The sequence below is a fragment of the Stegostoma tigrinum genome, chromosome 12, assembly GCF_030684315.1.
Source record: "Stegostoma tigrinum isolate sSteTig4 chromosome 12, sSteTig4.hap1, whole genome shotgun sequence".
Lineage (NCBI taxonomy): Eukaryota > Metazoa > Chordata > Chondrichthyes > Orectolobiformes > Stegostomatidae > Stegostoma > Stegostoma tigrinum.
In genome coordinates, this window is record NC_081365.1 from 27,622,868 (window position 1) to 27,640,399 (window position 17,532).

Genomic DNA, 17,532 nt, shown 5'->3' on the forward strand with positions numbered 1-17,532 from the left:
ACATCTTGGCTGTAATTTATTTTGAAGTAAGAGCCAGCTCTGTGTCCCAGCGCAGTTTTGTCCTCCAACAAATATGTTGCATAATGGTTACTATGATTTGTTGTATTTTCTCCACCTGTAAAAAATGCAGTTAATTTCATAATTACAAAACAACTCTAATTATGTAATTTTGCATAAAACATTTACTTTTGTTCAATGTCAATTTTAATAAAATCTGTGCCAAGGAAAACATAAATGACTGAACTCATTACAAACATTTTTACATGAAATTGTACTCATTTGGATATCTCTTAATGCTTGCTGGACTGCATCAAGCAAAACCTCTTTTTCTGACTAAAACATGCTGTCCATTAAACTCGGAAAGTGCCAATTAGACCTGTTTATTCTTGTTTACGTTTGGTTTCCTTTCAAACAATGGTCTATATGAGTAGAGTAGGCTGAGAGGATTGGTATAATTACATTAATGCACACTTGATGTTTCACAATTGCCCTGCTTGTTACTGCAAATGAGATAGGAGGAGAAAGATGTACCTGCCCACCAGTGTTGACTTTATTTGTTAACTTGACTTTACTGAAAGAGATTGGAGCTTTCATCCAGTGTGCCCCGAAGTTAGGGGAATCAGGGTGGATGTAAACACAACTCTGTGTCAGGGGTTCTGGTTTACCAGCTGGAATCCATTCACCATTCACGTATTTCCAACGATGACTGTCAGCAGCAACAAAGTCCAGTAAGAATGAATACATGGCATTTGGATCCAGTCCAGATACACTTATTTTCAGAACTGGAAACATCCGCCTGAAAAAGAGTGAAAGAGATGGAGGAAGAAAAAATAAAATCAACTTTTCCTTTTGGGAAAGCATGTAATGGTAATTGCGTTCAAAAGCAGAGAAAACCATAATAATCTTTTCATAAAAAAAGGCCTGGCTACCATTCATATCCAGAGGCTAATTTTCCTATTAATTCAAACATGCAGATTGGCAACACAGTAAGTAAATAGATTAATAAGTGCTCAGCAGTTGATTGAAAAGTAATTGCAAGGTACAGGCAGGATGAGGAGTAACTAGTTTGGAAAAGGTATATTTTTTGCATTTTTCTTTCAGATAGCAGTCATTTTATGATTCACCTCCATAGTAAATTTACCATTAAAAATATATATTAGATATAGAAAATATGGATCAAACTACCAAGATAACATTTCACTCCATTTTGCTTGATGAACATATTGTCTGTCCATCATGGACATCAAATGCTATAAGTGCATTAGTGTTAATGAAACAGTTGCTAACGGTTACCCAAGCTCCAGAAATGGTTCCTAGTTGTGAGCAGGTGTGGCAAATGAACATACTAATTTGACACAAATATTGTTCTTTTCTATCCAAGAAGAATTTGTTTCAAAATTCTTCAGGTGGGGCATAATGATTGTGAAGACTGGCATCAATTTTAGCATGAAATGCAATGCTCATGACATGACGAGACCTGAGCACTGAAAAAGACAGATCGAGGAACAAAACAAATAAAAAGACAAGGAAGCTTCAGAAAAAGAGGCTATGCTGGTAAGAAGCCCCTTCACAAGCCAAAACTCTGACTGGGTGCATACTCTAGGTTTAGCCAAGAACGTTTGGATAGCAGGTACCCTTTACAAGGCAGAACAATATGTGCATGAGAAGGCAGATCTGACAAGTTGTGAATTATTCTGTACATCAAGTTAGCATATTCTTAATAAAGGCAGCTAAAATTTACTACATTTGACTAGTATTCTTATTGTATTCCATTTTTCAATAAGATAAAATCATTATATAGTCCTGATACATTTACGGGTTGTGGTGTTTCACTTCCTTCTGAAAAGAAAGGAGGACATGGATCCTATTATAACTTGTCTTGTACCAGGAATTGTAATAGCCTAAAACTGTTGAGTGTTGCAGTGTTCTGTTTCAGTGGCAACTTCTTGACTTGATGGTTCTTATTTTTTCACAGGATAAGGGTATCACTGGCTAGGCAGCATTTATTGCCCATCCCAGGCTGCCCAGAGGGCAGCTAGGGTCAATCACATTGCTGTGGAGTCAGATATTGGCCATTCCAGCTGAGGATGACAGTACTCTTCCTTAGATGGCATGAGTGAACCAGGTGGATTTTTCCTGACCATACGCAATGGGTTCATGGGCATCATTAGGCTGTTAATTCCAGATTTTTATTGAATTCAAATTCCACCATCTGTCATAGTGGGATTTGAACCTGGGTTTCTAGAACATTAACTGGGCCTTTAGATTAACAGTCTAACAATAGTACACTAAGTAATCACCTACCTTGTTGTATGGAACTTCATATTGATCCTCAGTTGTAATTTATCAAATATATAAAGTAAAACATTAGGATTCAGTTTTAAATAGCCTTGGCTTCATACTGTCATTGTTATGGTAGAAATGATTTGATACCAAGGCACATGTTGCTAAACATGTTGCTAAAAGCACACTAGTTAGTTTTAGACACTATGTGCTGGAGAGGCAATGACCTAGTGGTATTATTGCTGGACTGTTAATCCAGGGACTCAGGTTCAAATCCTGTCACAGCAGATGGTGGAATTGAACTCAATAAATACCTGGAATTGAAAATCTAACAATGACTGTAAATCCATTGTCAATTGTTGGAAAAAAATCAATCGAGTTCACTCATGCCCTCAAGGGAATGAAACCACCATCCTTACCTGGTCTGACCTACATGTGACTCCAGACTCACAGCAATTAGGTTGGATCTTAAATGCCTCTGGGTAATTAGGGATGGACAATAAATGCTACCATTTTTTTAAAAAGAAGTACAGTTTCAATGTTTGAGGAAAAAAGACAAAGTAAAACAATTATCATTCCCTTTCAAGCGCATTTATGGCTTTAGCAAAGATTTGTAGCTTGGGCTGTGGGTAAGATTGTGGACAAGCTAGCCGAGTTGCCTGGTTTTCGTTCAGACGTTTTGTCGCTATGCTAGATGAAGCAATGTTGTTCTACTTCGCTTGGAATTTATACTGTCTGGTACGATATGGTGAGATGTGTCATTTCCGGTTTTGTTCTGTATGAGTTTGTATGTGGGGTTCAATTCTATACATTTGTCAATTACATTACGGGTTGAAAACCATGCCTCTTGGAATTCCCTTGTGTGTCTATGTTTGGCTTGGACTACCATGGTTACATTGCACCAGTTAAACTGATGGCCTTCATTGTCCAAGTCTTCAACCACATATTTCATTAAACATTTAAATGCTTAATTCCTTTATTACTTTCTTTTTTTAGATCCTCAAGAAGGTGCACAAGAGCTTTGAAGGTAGTCACATTCTATCAGAGAATTGAAAAAGTTGCACAATATTATGTAACACATTTTGATGAACAATGGATTTTTTACTCAGTTCTAAAACATTCCAGATCCATTGAAGTCATTTTAAAAAATGAGCAGCAAAATGTACTCCCACTAGCAAGTATTTGAGTATAAACTAGACTGTTTTTGTTTGCAAAAAACAGAAACATTCGCATTTACCTGGCCAAATAAATGTAGTGCATCCTAGTCACATTAGACAATTTTTAACTAGTACACAGATTAGATAAAAACTGAAAGAACTGCAGATGCTGTAAATCAGGAACAAAATCAGAATTTGCTGGAAAAACTCAGCAGGTCTGGCAGCATTTGTGAAGAAAACATCTGAGTTAACGGTTCAGGTCCAATAACTCTCTGGTGGCACAGATCATATGGGGGATGGCCAACTAATGGCTCCAGTAGGGGTAAAATATATTTTTTATAATCAGTGTTCATTCAAATATTTTCAGTAAGTTGTAAGCACACACAGGTAGCTTAATGATTGGTTGGAGGGAGATAAAATGTATCAATGCTCCTCCATGCAACTGCCAGAAATTAGGCCTTGGGACTGCAAAAGAGACAAACCAGAGTGGCAGAGTAAGAGTATGATCTGCACCAATTTGGCAGTTTCTGGCCTCGGTGCTCCTGGTACATTTAAAACAGTTTTTGAGTGGCATCCAGGAGTGCTTTGAAGGATGCTTCATATTTCATAGGCTCAATACCTAGATTTCACTAAATGGGGATAAGTGTACAAGAACAAGGAGGCTAGGCTGAACTTATATAAGAGGTAGACCTCACCTGGTGGTGTTTTTTTATACCATTTTAACTTCAACTTGGAGCTATGAGGATCAGGTATATGTTCCAACTAATTTCCCTCAACTTCAGCCAGAGAGAGTTGGCTGTAGGACATGTAATTTGTGGTCCACTGAGTCCAACTAGCAACCAATCCAAAGAAAGAAAGCCAGTCAAGGGTGTTGCCTTCTTTTCCATAGTCTAACATGCAATTTATTTTAGTTCAGTCAGAATTTTCCCAGGTATTGTAAGGGTTCAGGTGGAACTCTTCAGAAAATATTTCACCATCAAATGAAATAGGATTTGGGTTCACTGGACATTTAATATGTAAGACAAAATAAGTCAAATTAAATTTTAAGTAAACACATGTAGTGATTGTAACAAAGTCAGCCTGATGGACCTCATAGAAAATGGATTCCCTGATTGGGGTTGTTAATCTGATTTAATCAGGGAACCCTGGCTGATAGATAAAAACAGGAGTGTTAGACATCCTGTCATTCTGAGAGCTGGCTCAGAGGGAGCTGGATCAGTGTCAAGCAATTCCAGGTGTGAATAAAGGGTGACTCTGTGATAGTGACCTCTCTACAGTCCTTTCAGTGGCAAAAAGAACAAAGCACACTCCTGAAAAAACTCAGTTGCAACAATCAGGACACTGATTGTGGATGATCAGCCATGATCGTAATGAATGGTGGTGCTGGCTCGAAGGGCCAAATGGCCTACTCCAGCACTTATTGTCTATTGTCTATTGTCTATAATCATCTTTGAGTAGGGGTGAGGATTTTATGATCTCAAGATGTTATAAAGCATTTACATGCCAATTACGCTCTCCTGTGACGCAACACCTTTATTGTGGAAGCTTGACTTGTTTGATCCTGCCATCGAAGGCTGAGCCCAGTATATGGAAAGAATGCATTATTTTTTTCTGGGTACATGACTTTCAGGCAGATGGAAAGCTATGAGTAATTCTCTTGATAGCGTGTGGTCCCACATCTTTTCCAGTCATCAGGAGCCCAACTTTCCCTTAAGCACCAGATACTAAAATCTTTCAAGAGTTGATTGTTTTAGTTAAGGAATATGACTAGTGTAACAATGACAGACCATTTTCTATATGGTACTAATGATGCAATCATGCAGAAGCACTACTAGCTAAAGCCTGACTGAACTTCAAACAGGCACTACAACTGGCTCTATCACTGGAAAATGTGGCAAGTGGAGCATATGAGTTGCAGGGTATTCTGATGAAAGTGAACACCCTCACAAGTCCAACTAACTTTGGGGGAACACAACATGAGTGCAGGCAATTGCATAGTCTCACTCAGGACAAATCCTGAATGGTGGGACTTTAAATCAGTACACAGCAAAACACCAAAACAAAGCCAAGCCTCAGTTAGACAGTTAAAATTTTCTTTAAGATCCTGGCCAGCAAGTCATTGTAGTGCTTGCTGATATGCTTCAATTAATACCGACAAGGGATTGTGCCAATATATGATAATGCCAGTTGGGGTATTGTCAACCTATGCAATCTGTCAGTGAATGATAGAAAACATTTTACAAGGTCTATCCCAGGTCACCATTTATCTAGACAGTGTGGTAATAATGGGGAAGACCAATAAGGAGCACTTAGAGAACTTGGACATAGTCCTTAGACATTTCCCCCAGACATCATATGCCTTAGAAGAGAAAAACATGTGTTACAGGCATCCCAAGTGGCCTACTTGGGCTGCAGAGTTGACAAGATCAGGTCATACCTGTTAGAAGATAAAGCGAGGGCAATCAAAGGCGCCCCAGCTTCCATGTCTGTGCTGGAGCTTAGGTCTTTCCTTTAGCTGGTGAGCTATAATGGAAAGTTTACACATAACCTGGCCTCCATTCTGGCACCCATGCATCAACTCTTAAAAAAGGGTCAGCCTTGGAAATGGTCATATGGCTAAGCCAAAGCTTTCAGGGAAGTGAAGAAAATCTATCATTCCCCAAGATGTTGGCACACTATGATCCCAAGTGAGATAACAAGGCATAGATCTGGATGAACACAGCAGGCGAAGCAGCATCAAAGGAGCAGAAAAGCTGACATTTGGGGTCTGGACCCTTAAGAAGGGTCCAGACCCCAAATGTCAGCTTTTCTGCTCCTTTGATGCTGCTTGGCCTGCTGTGTTCATCCAGCTCTATGCCTTGTTATCTCAGATTCTCCAGCATCATCAGCTCCCACTGTCTCCTCATTCCAAGTGAGATGTGGTACTGATATGTGATGCTTTCCTGTACAGCCTCGGGGTAGCATTGGCTCATAGGTGGCCCCATGGACAGGAACGCCCAACAGCACATTCATCCAGGACTTTGGCTAATGTAGAGTGTAAATAGTGCCCAGATAGACAAGGAAGGATTGGCGGTCATATTTGGAGTTCGGATGTTCCACCAATACCTTTACGGATGTAAATTTGTAATAATAATTGACTACAAACCTCAACTAGTCTACTGAAAGAGCACAAGGCAATGCCATTTATAGATTCAGGCTGAATTCAACAGTGGGCTCTAATACTGTGCGTATAATTACAAGTTGGAACACTGGGTGGGAGGTGAAGTAGCAAATACGGATGCATTGAGCTGCATCCCACTGGCAGATACACCACCAGTGGTACTGCCACTGGAAGAGTCCATAATGGTTTTAAATGTTCTGGACATACATCCAGTTGCAGCTGAGCATATCAGACTTTAGACACCAAAAGATCTGGTTCAGGCAAAACTGAAACAGCTGACGGTGATGAGGGAAACCAAAGGGCTATCACAATCAGAATTGAAATCTTCTCAAACCTAGACAGACCACGCCATGGTAGAGGACGGGCATATTGATATAGTGAGCAAGGGTGTTTGTTCCGAGAAAAGGATGCCACCAGATAGTGGCTGAACTCTTCCAGGAGATTTCCAAAATGAAAATGTTGCTGAGAAGGTGCCGGCCAAGAATGGATGCAGAGGTAGCCACATTGGTGGGGCAGTGCCCAGAGTGTCCACACAAACAAAAATTACTGCTGGCAACACCCTCACATTCATGTGAATGGCTGCGTAAACCCTGGACTTGGTAACACATTGATTATGCAGGTCCTTTCGTGGGTTCAATGCCCTTAGTCATTGTGGACACCCACTCAAAGTGGTTGGACATGCATAGAGTTCATTCGTCAAATACAGAGACAATGACAGAAAAACTACATGCACCTTTTGCAACACATGGGCTCCCAGATAATGGGCCATTGTTTACCAGAAAGGAATTTGAGTATTTTTTGAAGTCGCATAATATTCGACAAATAAGGGCAACTCCATACCACCCATCATCCAATGATCTGGCAGAAAGAGCAGACCAAACTTCAAAGGCAGGCTTAAAGAAACATCCTAAACCTTCATTAGATACCAACCTGTCTGGGTTCCTATGTGGTTACAGAACCACCCTTCATGCAACTACAAGGATAGCTGCAGCAGAGTTGCTAATGGGGAGAAGACTCTACATCAGGATATACCAGGGACAAAGTTTGGTGTAGAAATCACAGGAATTGCACTGGCTGGATAAGAGGCATTGTCGACATGAGGTCAGGTAAGTTTGGGTAGATCCAATGGTCCTGAATAAATGTGTGGACCATATGAAAGCTGAAAACCCACAAACAGGGCAGGAGAAAAATGTGCCCGGCTCCTTGGAACAGTTGGAAGGCCTGTAGGAATTGTGGGTTCTCCGTCTCCATCAAAGAGTTGTGGAGACCTTGGAATCTGAGATGGACATGGTGGATGATACTGCTTTGATGCCTTTGCACCTGAAGAAAAGAATGAATTTCTTCCAGGATGCTCCATGTGCAAGGGCTGAGCTACTGTGCATTATATGCTGCCTGTATCTGAGGCAGAGTCAGAGGGACTTGACCTGGTGCTAAAATGCCCTATTAGGAGCCATGAGAAAAAAGGGACTTGACTGGGTGCTAAAATGCCCTACTGGAGCCATGAGAAAAAGAACCAGCCTATGTCTTCAGACTCAGACGTGGAGAGATGTTTTTATTTATTCATTTTTTTGTGGGATGTGGACATCACTTGCTGGCCAGCATTTGCTTCCCAATCCCAGTTACCCTTGAGATGGTGGTGGTGAACTGCTTTCTTGAACCGCTGCAGTCCTCCTGCTATGGGTTGACCCTTAGGGAACGAATTCCAGGATTTTGATCCAGTGACAATTCAGGATGTTGACAGAGGCTTGGAGGGGAATTTGAAGATGGTGGTGTTCCCATATATCTACTGCTGTTGTCCTTCTAGATGGAAGTGGTCATGGGTTGGAAGTTGCTATCTGCGCACCCTTGGTGAAGTACACGCTGCTGCTATTGCGTGTCAGTGGTGGAGAGTGTGGAAGTAGTGATTATATTGAGGTCAGCCTGGTGAACCTCATAGGACATGAGCTCCCTGATTGGGGTTGTTAATTTGGTCCACTTGAGGAGCCCTGGCTGACAGACAAGCACAGGAGAGTCAGACATCATGTCGCTCTGAAAGCTAGCTATGAGGGAGCTAGATCAGTGTCAATGACTTTCTGTATATGAATAAAGGGTGACTTAGAGAGAGGATACCGACCTCTCTGTGGAGGTAAATTTAAATTTATTAAAAAACCATGCAATCAAGTCTTTATACAAAGTGTATTGTCGATTTAAGTTATATACTGAAGAGTAAAGATAACTAGTTCTTATTTCTAAGACAGAATACAAACTTCAACCTCTACTTAGCACAAATACAAGAATTTGAAAGAAGCAAGGAGATCCAGCAAACATCAAAGATAGATTACCTAGATCCCTGAGAGTATGGGACCCATTAGCTTCATAATGCAGTAAATGTAGAGGTGACTAGTACCAATGTCTCTCTCCTAATGAAACTCACCATTTAAATTATTTAAAATATTTCCAATGACATTTGTATGTTGTATATCTAAAATGTGGCATGGATGGTGGTCATTCAATAAATAACTGACCGTCCCCAATCAGTACCCCGATTAGATGAGAATGCCTTCCTGTTGTAAGTATGTTGCCCAATCAATTTCCAATAACTTTTGTAAAGTTATTCTTAAACAATAATGGCTGCATAGCAGTCATGTTGATCAATCTGTTTGGACCAGGTACTGGGTTCAGTAAGATAAAACTTGAAACCTGGTGTTCCTTTATTAGATTGCCATTTTATGTATGTAACCTAGCATTGCACCGTGGTGATAGTTGTAGTAACAAGCATCCCCAAGATTGTGGTTTTTAGCTGTGTTTCAGTTTTAATCAGCAAATTCATATTGTTGTAAAAGAAGATAACCAAATTGGTCACTTAGTCCTTAAAGGAATACAGCTTGCTTAAGTTATTTTCTTATATTCACTCCATATGTTTTATCCCTCTTCCTTCACAAGCTGTAGCATTGTGTGCCGTGCTGGGTGCTACACTTTAGGAAGAATGCAAACATATTGGAGACAGTGCAGAGAAGTATATATGAATGGCTTGAGGGAGAAGAAATTTCAATTATGAAGATAGATGAAGAAGTTGGGACTGTTTTCCTTGCAGAGAAGAATGCTAAAAGGACTTTTGATAGAAGTTTTCAAAATGAAGTGAGGGCCGATCAGAGCAAGGGCCTATATATGGTTCTAAATTTAGCATGTTTGGTTTTTGACATCAGCTGAAATCAGCGATTCATTCGTACACATGCGCATATGTGTAAATATATATATCCACACATTAATGTAAAATAATAGAGATTTTAAGGTCATTTACAAATGAATCCTATATGATGTTCTAAAAATACATTTCCACAGTGGGGTTTGGAATGCATTGCCTGGAATTATGCAAGTACAATAAAAGCATTCAAGAAAGTATTAGATGATTGTTTCTATTTAAATGATGTGCGTCATTATGGAGGGAATGACAGAGCCAATGAAAACACAATAGGCCAAAGGGTCTCCTTCTACACTATAATAATTCTGTGATTCGGTGAGCCAGGCATTATAAGCAGAGCAGACCAAGTGCACTCTCTGCCTAATCATACATGAAAATAGCATCAGAGTCCAACAATGGCTACAGGACTCAAATTTAAAGATTTTACTAAGACCATTGCGGGCAGAAGCACCGACCAACCCATTTCAAAACATGTCTGAATATCACAAGGATTACTGAAATTTTCCTCAATTTTCAACTGCTGCAATCCTTATATTCCAAGAGAAATGCCAAGGCAAAAAGTTGAAAAATCGCTTCCCTATAATTTCCCACATTTTCATCAGAGCTATTTGGAACAAAAGCATTAACTTGTTTTGAAGTGCACACGAAAAAGAAACATTTTGAAGATGCCAGATCAATAATTGCTTGCGTAGTAGCTCACAGCTGTATCACAAGTATATACTAGCCCTTTAGTTCAATGTCAGTTACAACACATCCCATTTCACAAAAAAGGGAACCTTAATTGGTACACTAAAAAAGGAGACAATATGATAACCTTCACTTAAAGTGCCTTTAATAGTTTACCGATTTTTTTATCTAGTGGAGTTCTGAATTTAGCATATTTGGTTTTTGACAACAAGGGAAATCAATGTTTCATACCTCCACATGTGAGTTGTGTATATGCATACAAATTTGCACACATTCAAAAATATCAATTGTAAACTGTTGAGCCCTGACAACTAAAATAAATTTCTTCAGAACTCAACTAATTATTTATGAGGTTTAGGTGTTTCTGCAATTTAGTACAGTATCCTCTCCATTGTAGGAATTGGGTTCCGTTTGAGCACAGACTGAATAAGAATGTTTGATTGATGTCATGCGGCACATTCTTTAAATTAATTATGTAATGTTTTGCAAAATGGGAATAATTTCAAGTTTTATATCTCCTTCTGAAGAGATCTGAATCATAGCAGTTAAATGTGGATCGTGAGGAGTGGAGATCATCATTTTCTGTCTTTTCCTTTTAATGGACGGAAAATTTTGCCTATGCATAGCCAAGTTCATAACATACACTTGTGTTGTGCAGGGCACTGTGTAACATACTAATTCTTCAAATCCAACCAATCCTTTTATCAGTTTTGGCCGGATTTATGTCTTCTCGTGATTTAACAAAAGTTACTTTACATCCAGACAGCAGCTATCCTGCCATTCTTATCATATCTAAACATTTTTATACAAGTGCAACACACTTTGGCTGCGCACCTTAAAGTCTTTTATCATTTAGTCTCTCGTTCTTCATCGTAGCAGAAACTTTCTGTTTTTTTTCTTCACTTGCTCAAAATTGCTCTCGTTCCTAATTATTCTTAATTTTGATGACATACCTAAAAAATTTAAAAATATTTCTTTCACCACAGCTGCTGCAAGAACTGTGAGTATTTTTAGCATTTTTTAAAAATTTGCTTTAATCAGAAAGCTGGGATGGTTATGAAAAGATTTTGTTGTGATTTTTCTCTTATCAAACTTGATGCTTTCACTGTTTTGATTCTTCCACGTTCACAAGAGAAGTCATGAATACCTAACAAAAAGCCTAGAAAGTTTCATAATTCGTTCTTTTCAGGTTTAGTTCAAGCATGGATTTTTTTTTTGGTAACTCACATTAAAATTCTGGTCCAGCACACATGGTTTCTTCATCAATCCAAAGCTCAGACTGAAGAGAATATCCTAAATTCAGAAGGAGGTATTCTGGCAAGTTCTACTGCCTTTCCACACAATGATGGAACTACGGATAATCAAATAATAATTGCTACCAGAGTTTCATCCATTCACTGGTCTAAGAGGGGTAAAAATTATGTACTTAGCCCATTGAGCAGCAAATGAGATTGTCACAATTTATGGCAGAGACAAACATGTCAATTATGCTGCCATTAGAGACAGAACCGCAACCAAAATATGCATAAGGTTTTTTTTGCTGTTGATGAATGCTGTCTTTTTTTGCACAAGCCTCACTTCATTTCAATTGTTTATTAAGCTCCATTTTGCACCCATCTGAACACTATCTTCACCATTGACAAAGACAGCATAAATTTTTCAATCAGCCATAATTATGTGGATAGCACATATTGGGAACATTTTCAGAATTTTGGTAAGCAGCTGCAGGACATATTACAGCAGCTTGAAAACAAGGTCTGCGCCTCAAATCTCAGTTGTGTAGAATGAGGTGGAGGTGTGAGGAGAACAAGTTAAAGCCATTGGTGAAAGAAAGAGGTATATTAGTTAAATAAAACAAAAATAATCAAAACATCGTCATTGGATGAGCATATGGACGTACATGGAATAGTGTAGGTTAGTTGGACTTCAGATCGGTATGACAGGTTGGCACAACATCGAGGGCCGAAGGGCCTGTACTGTGCTGTAATGTTCTATGTTCTATTACTTCAAGTATTACCATCAGGATTTATAACTATATTTGGCTGCATTAAAGTGGTCTCTGCACTTCAAAAGTAATTCAGTATATATGTATGTTGAGGTAGAATTGTGTAAAAATTGCATTAGTTAGTCAAAAGGATTATAACATAAAACATGTTTCAATATGAGATTTTTTTCTGTTACTAAGATAACATACTTTGCTTTAAGATTATATGAAAAATTGGTATATTTGACACACCTTTATGATACAGTAGAATAAAATCAAATATACCTACAGTTTAAGTTACAGGGTCAGTAGCACTTTAATTAGATAATGTGATGATTTATATAATCCATCACTGTTCAGTTTGATAACTGCTGCCATCAAAAGTAAAATCTTGGGAGTGGAGCAAAATCATCTTTCACTGTGAAATATTATGTTGAAAAGTGATTGGAGTGTATCTTGGGATCATTATAGTTTCTGAAAACATTGTTGAACTATTTAAACTTCAACTTTCAATACAGACTTATAACAACTCTTTGTTGCTTCACTGCTTTGCAAAATATGAATTCACAGTGTCTTATGTTTAATTATGGTAAAATAATCAAAGAAAGAGATGTTAATTCATCAGCATACCTTAATCTTATTGTATAGCAATGGGTTTTACAATTTAGTAGATTTCATTCAGGATTACCTTCCTCTTAATTTTGAAATTTGCTTTGTATGTTCTCTCTTCCATCTAGGTCATGCTATTGCCTGCGGTTGAAATATTTTCTTTCGTACTGTTGCCTATAATTCCTCAAAGTGTCCATTCTATAAATGAATAATTTAAAGGTTGTCTTATGTTTTTGAAATGATATGATATGATATGGTCTAAATTGTGTTTCCTGAAAGGAGTGTGGAAACAAGTTCAATATAATTTACAAAAGATGAATTGGAAAAAACTAATTATAGGAAGAAAAGCAATAAAGGGTGAAAGGCAAAGAGCAAGAAGAGAGGTGTCTCATTGGGTAGTTCTTCTAAAGAGTTACCACAGGCATGATGCGTTAGATGATCTCTTTCATGTTGTTTGGAGTTACTTTTGAAACATTGAACTGCCCTTTCATTGATGTATGGAAATTTATAAGGAAGGCCAATATAGATTTCTTCACAGTTATTAATAGAAATGAGAGACACATTCTAGCAGCCTTTAGTGATGAAATTTTCTTATAGTGGGACAAATACTTTCCTCGCCAAATTGATTGCAGTTGTTCAAGAAGGCAGCTTATCACCACCTTTTCAAGGGCACTTAGGGATAGGCCATAAATACTGACCCAGGAAACAATGCCCGCAGTATTTTAATCATATTAGTAAAAATGTGGCTGTGCACAGGCAACCCCCAGGAATATTGATATCAGATTTTTGAAGCTTGCATAAACTATACAATTATTGCTATACAGATTTGCAGATTTGTATTGAATTTGGGTGTTTTCACATGAATGCTGTACAGCCTCTGAACTCACAACACATGACAGCAGCTTGAATTGGAATTGGAGAAGCTGTGACCTGGGCACTTCACAACAAAAACATAAAAATAATATGAACAGGGCAAACAGATAAATAGGAAGATAGAAAGAGACACATCAAAAAGCACAAAAAAGTGAAGAAACACAAATATCACAGGGGAGTTAAGAAATAAAATGGAAAAGGAAGGAAAGGGATGGTAAGAGAAGCTGAGAGTATTATGATGGCTGATTAAATAAAGTAAATTCCCTATAATCGGGAGTGAAAACATAGTTTAGTCCTCACTGCTTCCACTATTCTATTTATCTTATTATGCAAACATACAGAACAAAACCCCCAAAAGCCAAGCAAAATGTCTAATCATGACAAAATAATGTATCAACTTTATTTGAACAGAAAATGTGAATATCATGGAAAGCTCACTTACCTGATGCACTTCTCAGCATTATATTTTATACCGAGCTGCCTGAAGCTTTGCCTATTGAATGTATGTTATCAATTATTTAAAACAAAGCATTTTCACTATAAATTTAATTAATTCCAACAATTCAAGGTACCCTTATGGTGTCAGAAATTTGTACATACATAAAGCCATTCTAACTTTTACTAACCTTCCATTTTTGGTGACAATCATTTCGTTGGTGACTGCTTTGAATTTTTGCCAAAGATTTGCATCTTCCAGTGTGACTTTCAGTTGCTTTTCCGTGGGATCTCCTTTCTCACTGCCTGCTACTAACTCACCCTCGAGAGCATCGAGCAAACGAGCTACGCTGCTCCTACCCTCCGTTTCATTCATTTTGGCCAAATGACACTTGTCGCCAAACTGAAATTAACTCAAGTTGAAACAAGACACTATACCGCAGCAGCTAGCCAGTGGCCAGTCTCATTACAGTAGAGTCTACCATTGGATGATAATTAAATAAACTTTATACTAATGACTTTTTTCTGTCACGTGGCATTTGCCCAAATTGCTATTGGTTCACTTGTGCTAATGTCAGTTGAATTAGCTGGTCCTTTTCACTTTTATGTATAACCAGAGTTCAGCAATTAATTGCCTCCTGCTATTATAACCACACCTACTAGCTAAAGTTGCTTCTGATTAGTGATTTACTTATCTTTACCAAATATTTTTAAATTTAAATTTAAATAAATTTAAATTCAACATAATATATAACGTCTCTAATGTATCGAATGATGGACTGCACAATATACGCACATTTTCTCAAATAAAATATACTAAAAATGGAAAATAAAAGTGATTGATACTTCGGGGATGAAGATTATTTGGGATTAAGATTGAAGTTATTTTCAAACTTTAGTTACACATTTAATCATTTTGCTTTGTAGTATTCGATTGATCAGAAAATAATCGAGTAATTTAATGTGTTTCTTTGTTTTAACGCCTTTGCAAGATAGCCCCTTTAAAAATGGCGCAGAATGTAACAGTTTTAAACAGACGTGTGCACGAATGGCACATAAATGTGTCAAATTCATAGATACCGCCTCATATCAATTATGTTGACGCTTTTCCATAAATTAAATGTGTCCCCCTGCAGCTACTTAGTTCCACGTTAGTCTCACCGTAGTCGAACTAAAACGACGAGGAGGAATATACATAGTAAGGATTTTGTGTCCCAGTCGTTACTGTGACAATCGGAATGTCGAAAAATCAGAGGGTTCTAAGCTATTTCAATCACGCAAATTGAATTTAAAGAAAAAACTATTTTTACACAATTGTCAACATTTCCAATCCTCCAGTTTAATTATAACTCTTGCGGATCTGAGGGAAACCATGGTGCAAAGCACAACGAAACATGTCATAAACAGTTTCTGACAAACAAGCGAGTTTCGAGGAAATAAATACATTTCAATGATTAGAATAATTGACAACTTCCCGCTGATGTATCCGCAAACCAAATGCTTCAAATTTCACTTCTTGTCACTTTACCTTCTGGGTGATTTGTGCTTGCTGTGTTCGCGCCGTTATCTCATCAAATGCAAGTTTCAGAATTATTTATATGCAAACGTACTTAACTGAACGAAATGTGGTTGTACCAAAAACAAACCAGAAATCTGTTTATTTGAGGTGAAAACAAAACAAATTCGGCAGCGTCTAATATATTCTTCTAGGTCTTCTTCGCAAATCATATTCCATAGAGTACTCTCATCTTTTAGGAGTTGGACACAATGTTGTCTCTAATATTGCGAAATGTGTGGTAGTTTCTTATTGTTAATCTGAAGTATGATGGTTATCTATTTTCATATACTTTGCCCAGCTGCAATGTTATGTCAGTTAAACCAATCTGTTTCAGAATATATGTGATTCTTTGCTTTTAAGAACCTGAAGAGAACTGTAAACTAAGTGAACCATAAACCCACCTATGTATTTTCTGTTATTATGAATCTTTGCACGTTTAGCCATTAGGTTTAAAGTGGGAAATGGATCATGTTTATTTGCACGCAAGATTCTCTTCCGCGTGACTTTTATACATTTAAGAATGCGGTTGTTTAATTCTATTTTTAAAAAAACAGTATTTGCCTCAGGTGATGTTTAGTTTAATGTCTCAGTTCCTTGTCATTCCCGCTGTGCATCTCTGTAAACTTAACTCGGTGATATAGAGGGAGAATAGCCCGGTGTTACTCGGTGTTACGCGAGACTGCATTAAACTCTCCAGTAGCTTTTGTCACTAGTTAATTGCATCTTTCTGTTTTGCTCACCAATGGCCATAGAGCTCCCCGTTCATTTTAAGCCCCAATTTTGAGTTTAATACAGCTGGGCAATCGAAGTGTTACGGTTTTAATGATTTCTGAAGAATGACGGTTATGATGGTTAATAACAGTAGATTCCAATTATTTTTGATCTAAATTGTTGATTTGCCTATTGATAAAGGGTTTCCTATAACATTATCTTATTCTAATTATATTTGGCATTTGTAGACCTCACGGATAGGTAGGGTTTAGTTTAAATTATCTGTCGACAGGTCATCAAAAAAGCACCTGCTGATTCCCTTTTTTCTAATTTTCTGACTTTTGGTGTTCGTTTTCACTGTTATTCTTCCGTGCTGGTCACCTGTGATTATTTTCCCTTTGTAACCCCGCTTTGCCCCATTAAAGATCCTTTGCAGCCAGCAGTTCTTCATTATCTTTCACAAAGGCCAGGAAATTAGGGAGTGAGCACACAGAACGGGATTTTCAAAGAAAACTCGTGGAGATTAAAATAATTCCCGTTTGGGAACACGATCGAGGAGGAGCCGCTGTCGCATGGTTGAGGAAGTTTACCTCAGATCTTGCTATTGGGTAGAGGTAAAACATGAGGAATATGTAAACAGATGATTGAAATGAAAACAGAAAGTGTTGCATATACTCAGCGGTTCTGGCATCTTCTGTGGGACCGAGAAACAGAGCAAGTCATTGGCCTTTCATCAGAGTTAGGTACAGAATCACAAAAGTTCGGGGATGCTTCCAGGGGCCTATGCTATTACTTCGGTAATGTTAGCACAGGTAATGCTTTGGGGAACTTGTTTCGCTTTTTTGCTCCATCTCTCTGTCTATTTTTGAGGATCTGCAAAATTAGTGCGGCATT

General features: G+C 38.1%; 1 protein-coding gene across 1 annotated transcript in view; it reads right to left on the reverse strand.

Annotated features, from left to right (window-relative positions):
- LOC125457195 (T-box transcription factor TBX19-like) overlaps positions 1-14,792 on the reverse strand; it is a 37,585-nt gene extending 22,793 nt beyond the window's left edge. The window contains exons 1-2 of the mRNA XM_048541094.1: positions 14,561-14,792; positions 532-796 (exon numbers count right to left, since the gene is read on the reverse strand). Of these exons, the coding sequence (XP_048397051.1) occupies positions 532-796; positions 14,561-14,745 (450 nt within the window). The 5' untranslated portion in view covers positions 14,746-14,792. The remainder of the gene's footprint in view (positions 1-531; positions 797-14,560) is intronic.
- Between the last annotated feature and the right edge of the window lie 2,740 nt (positions 14,793-17,532).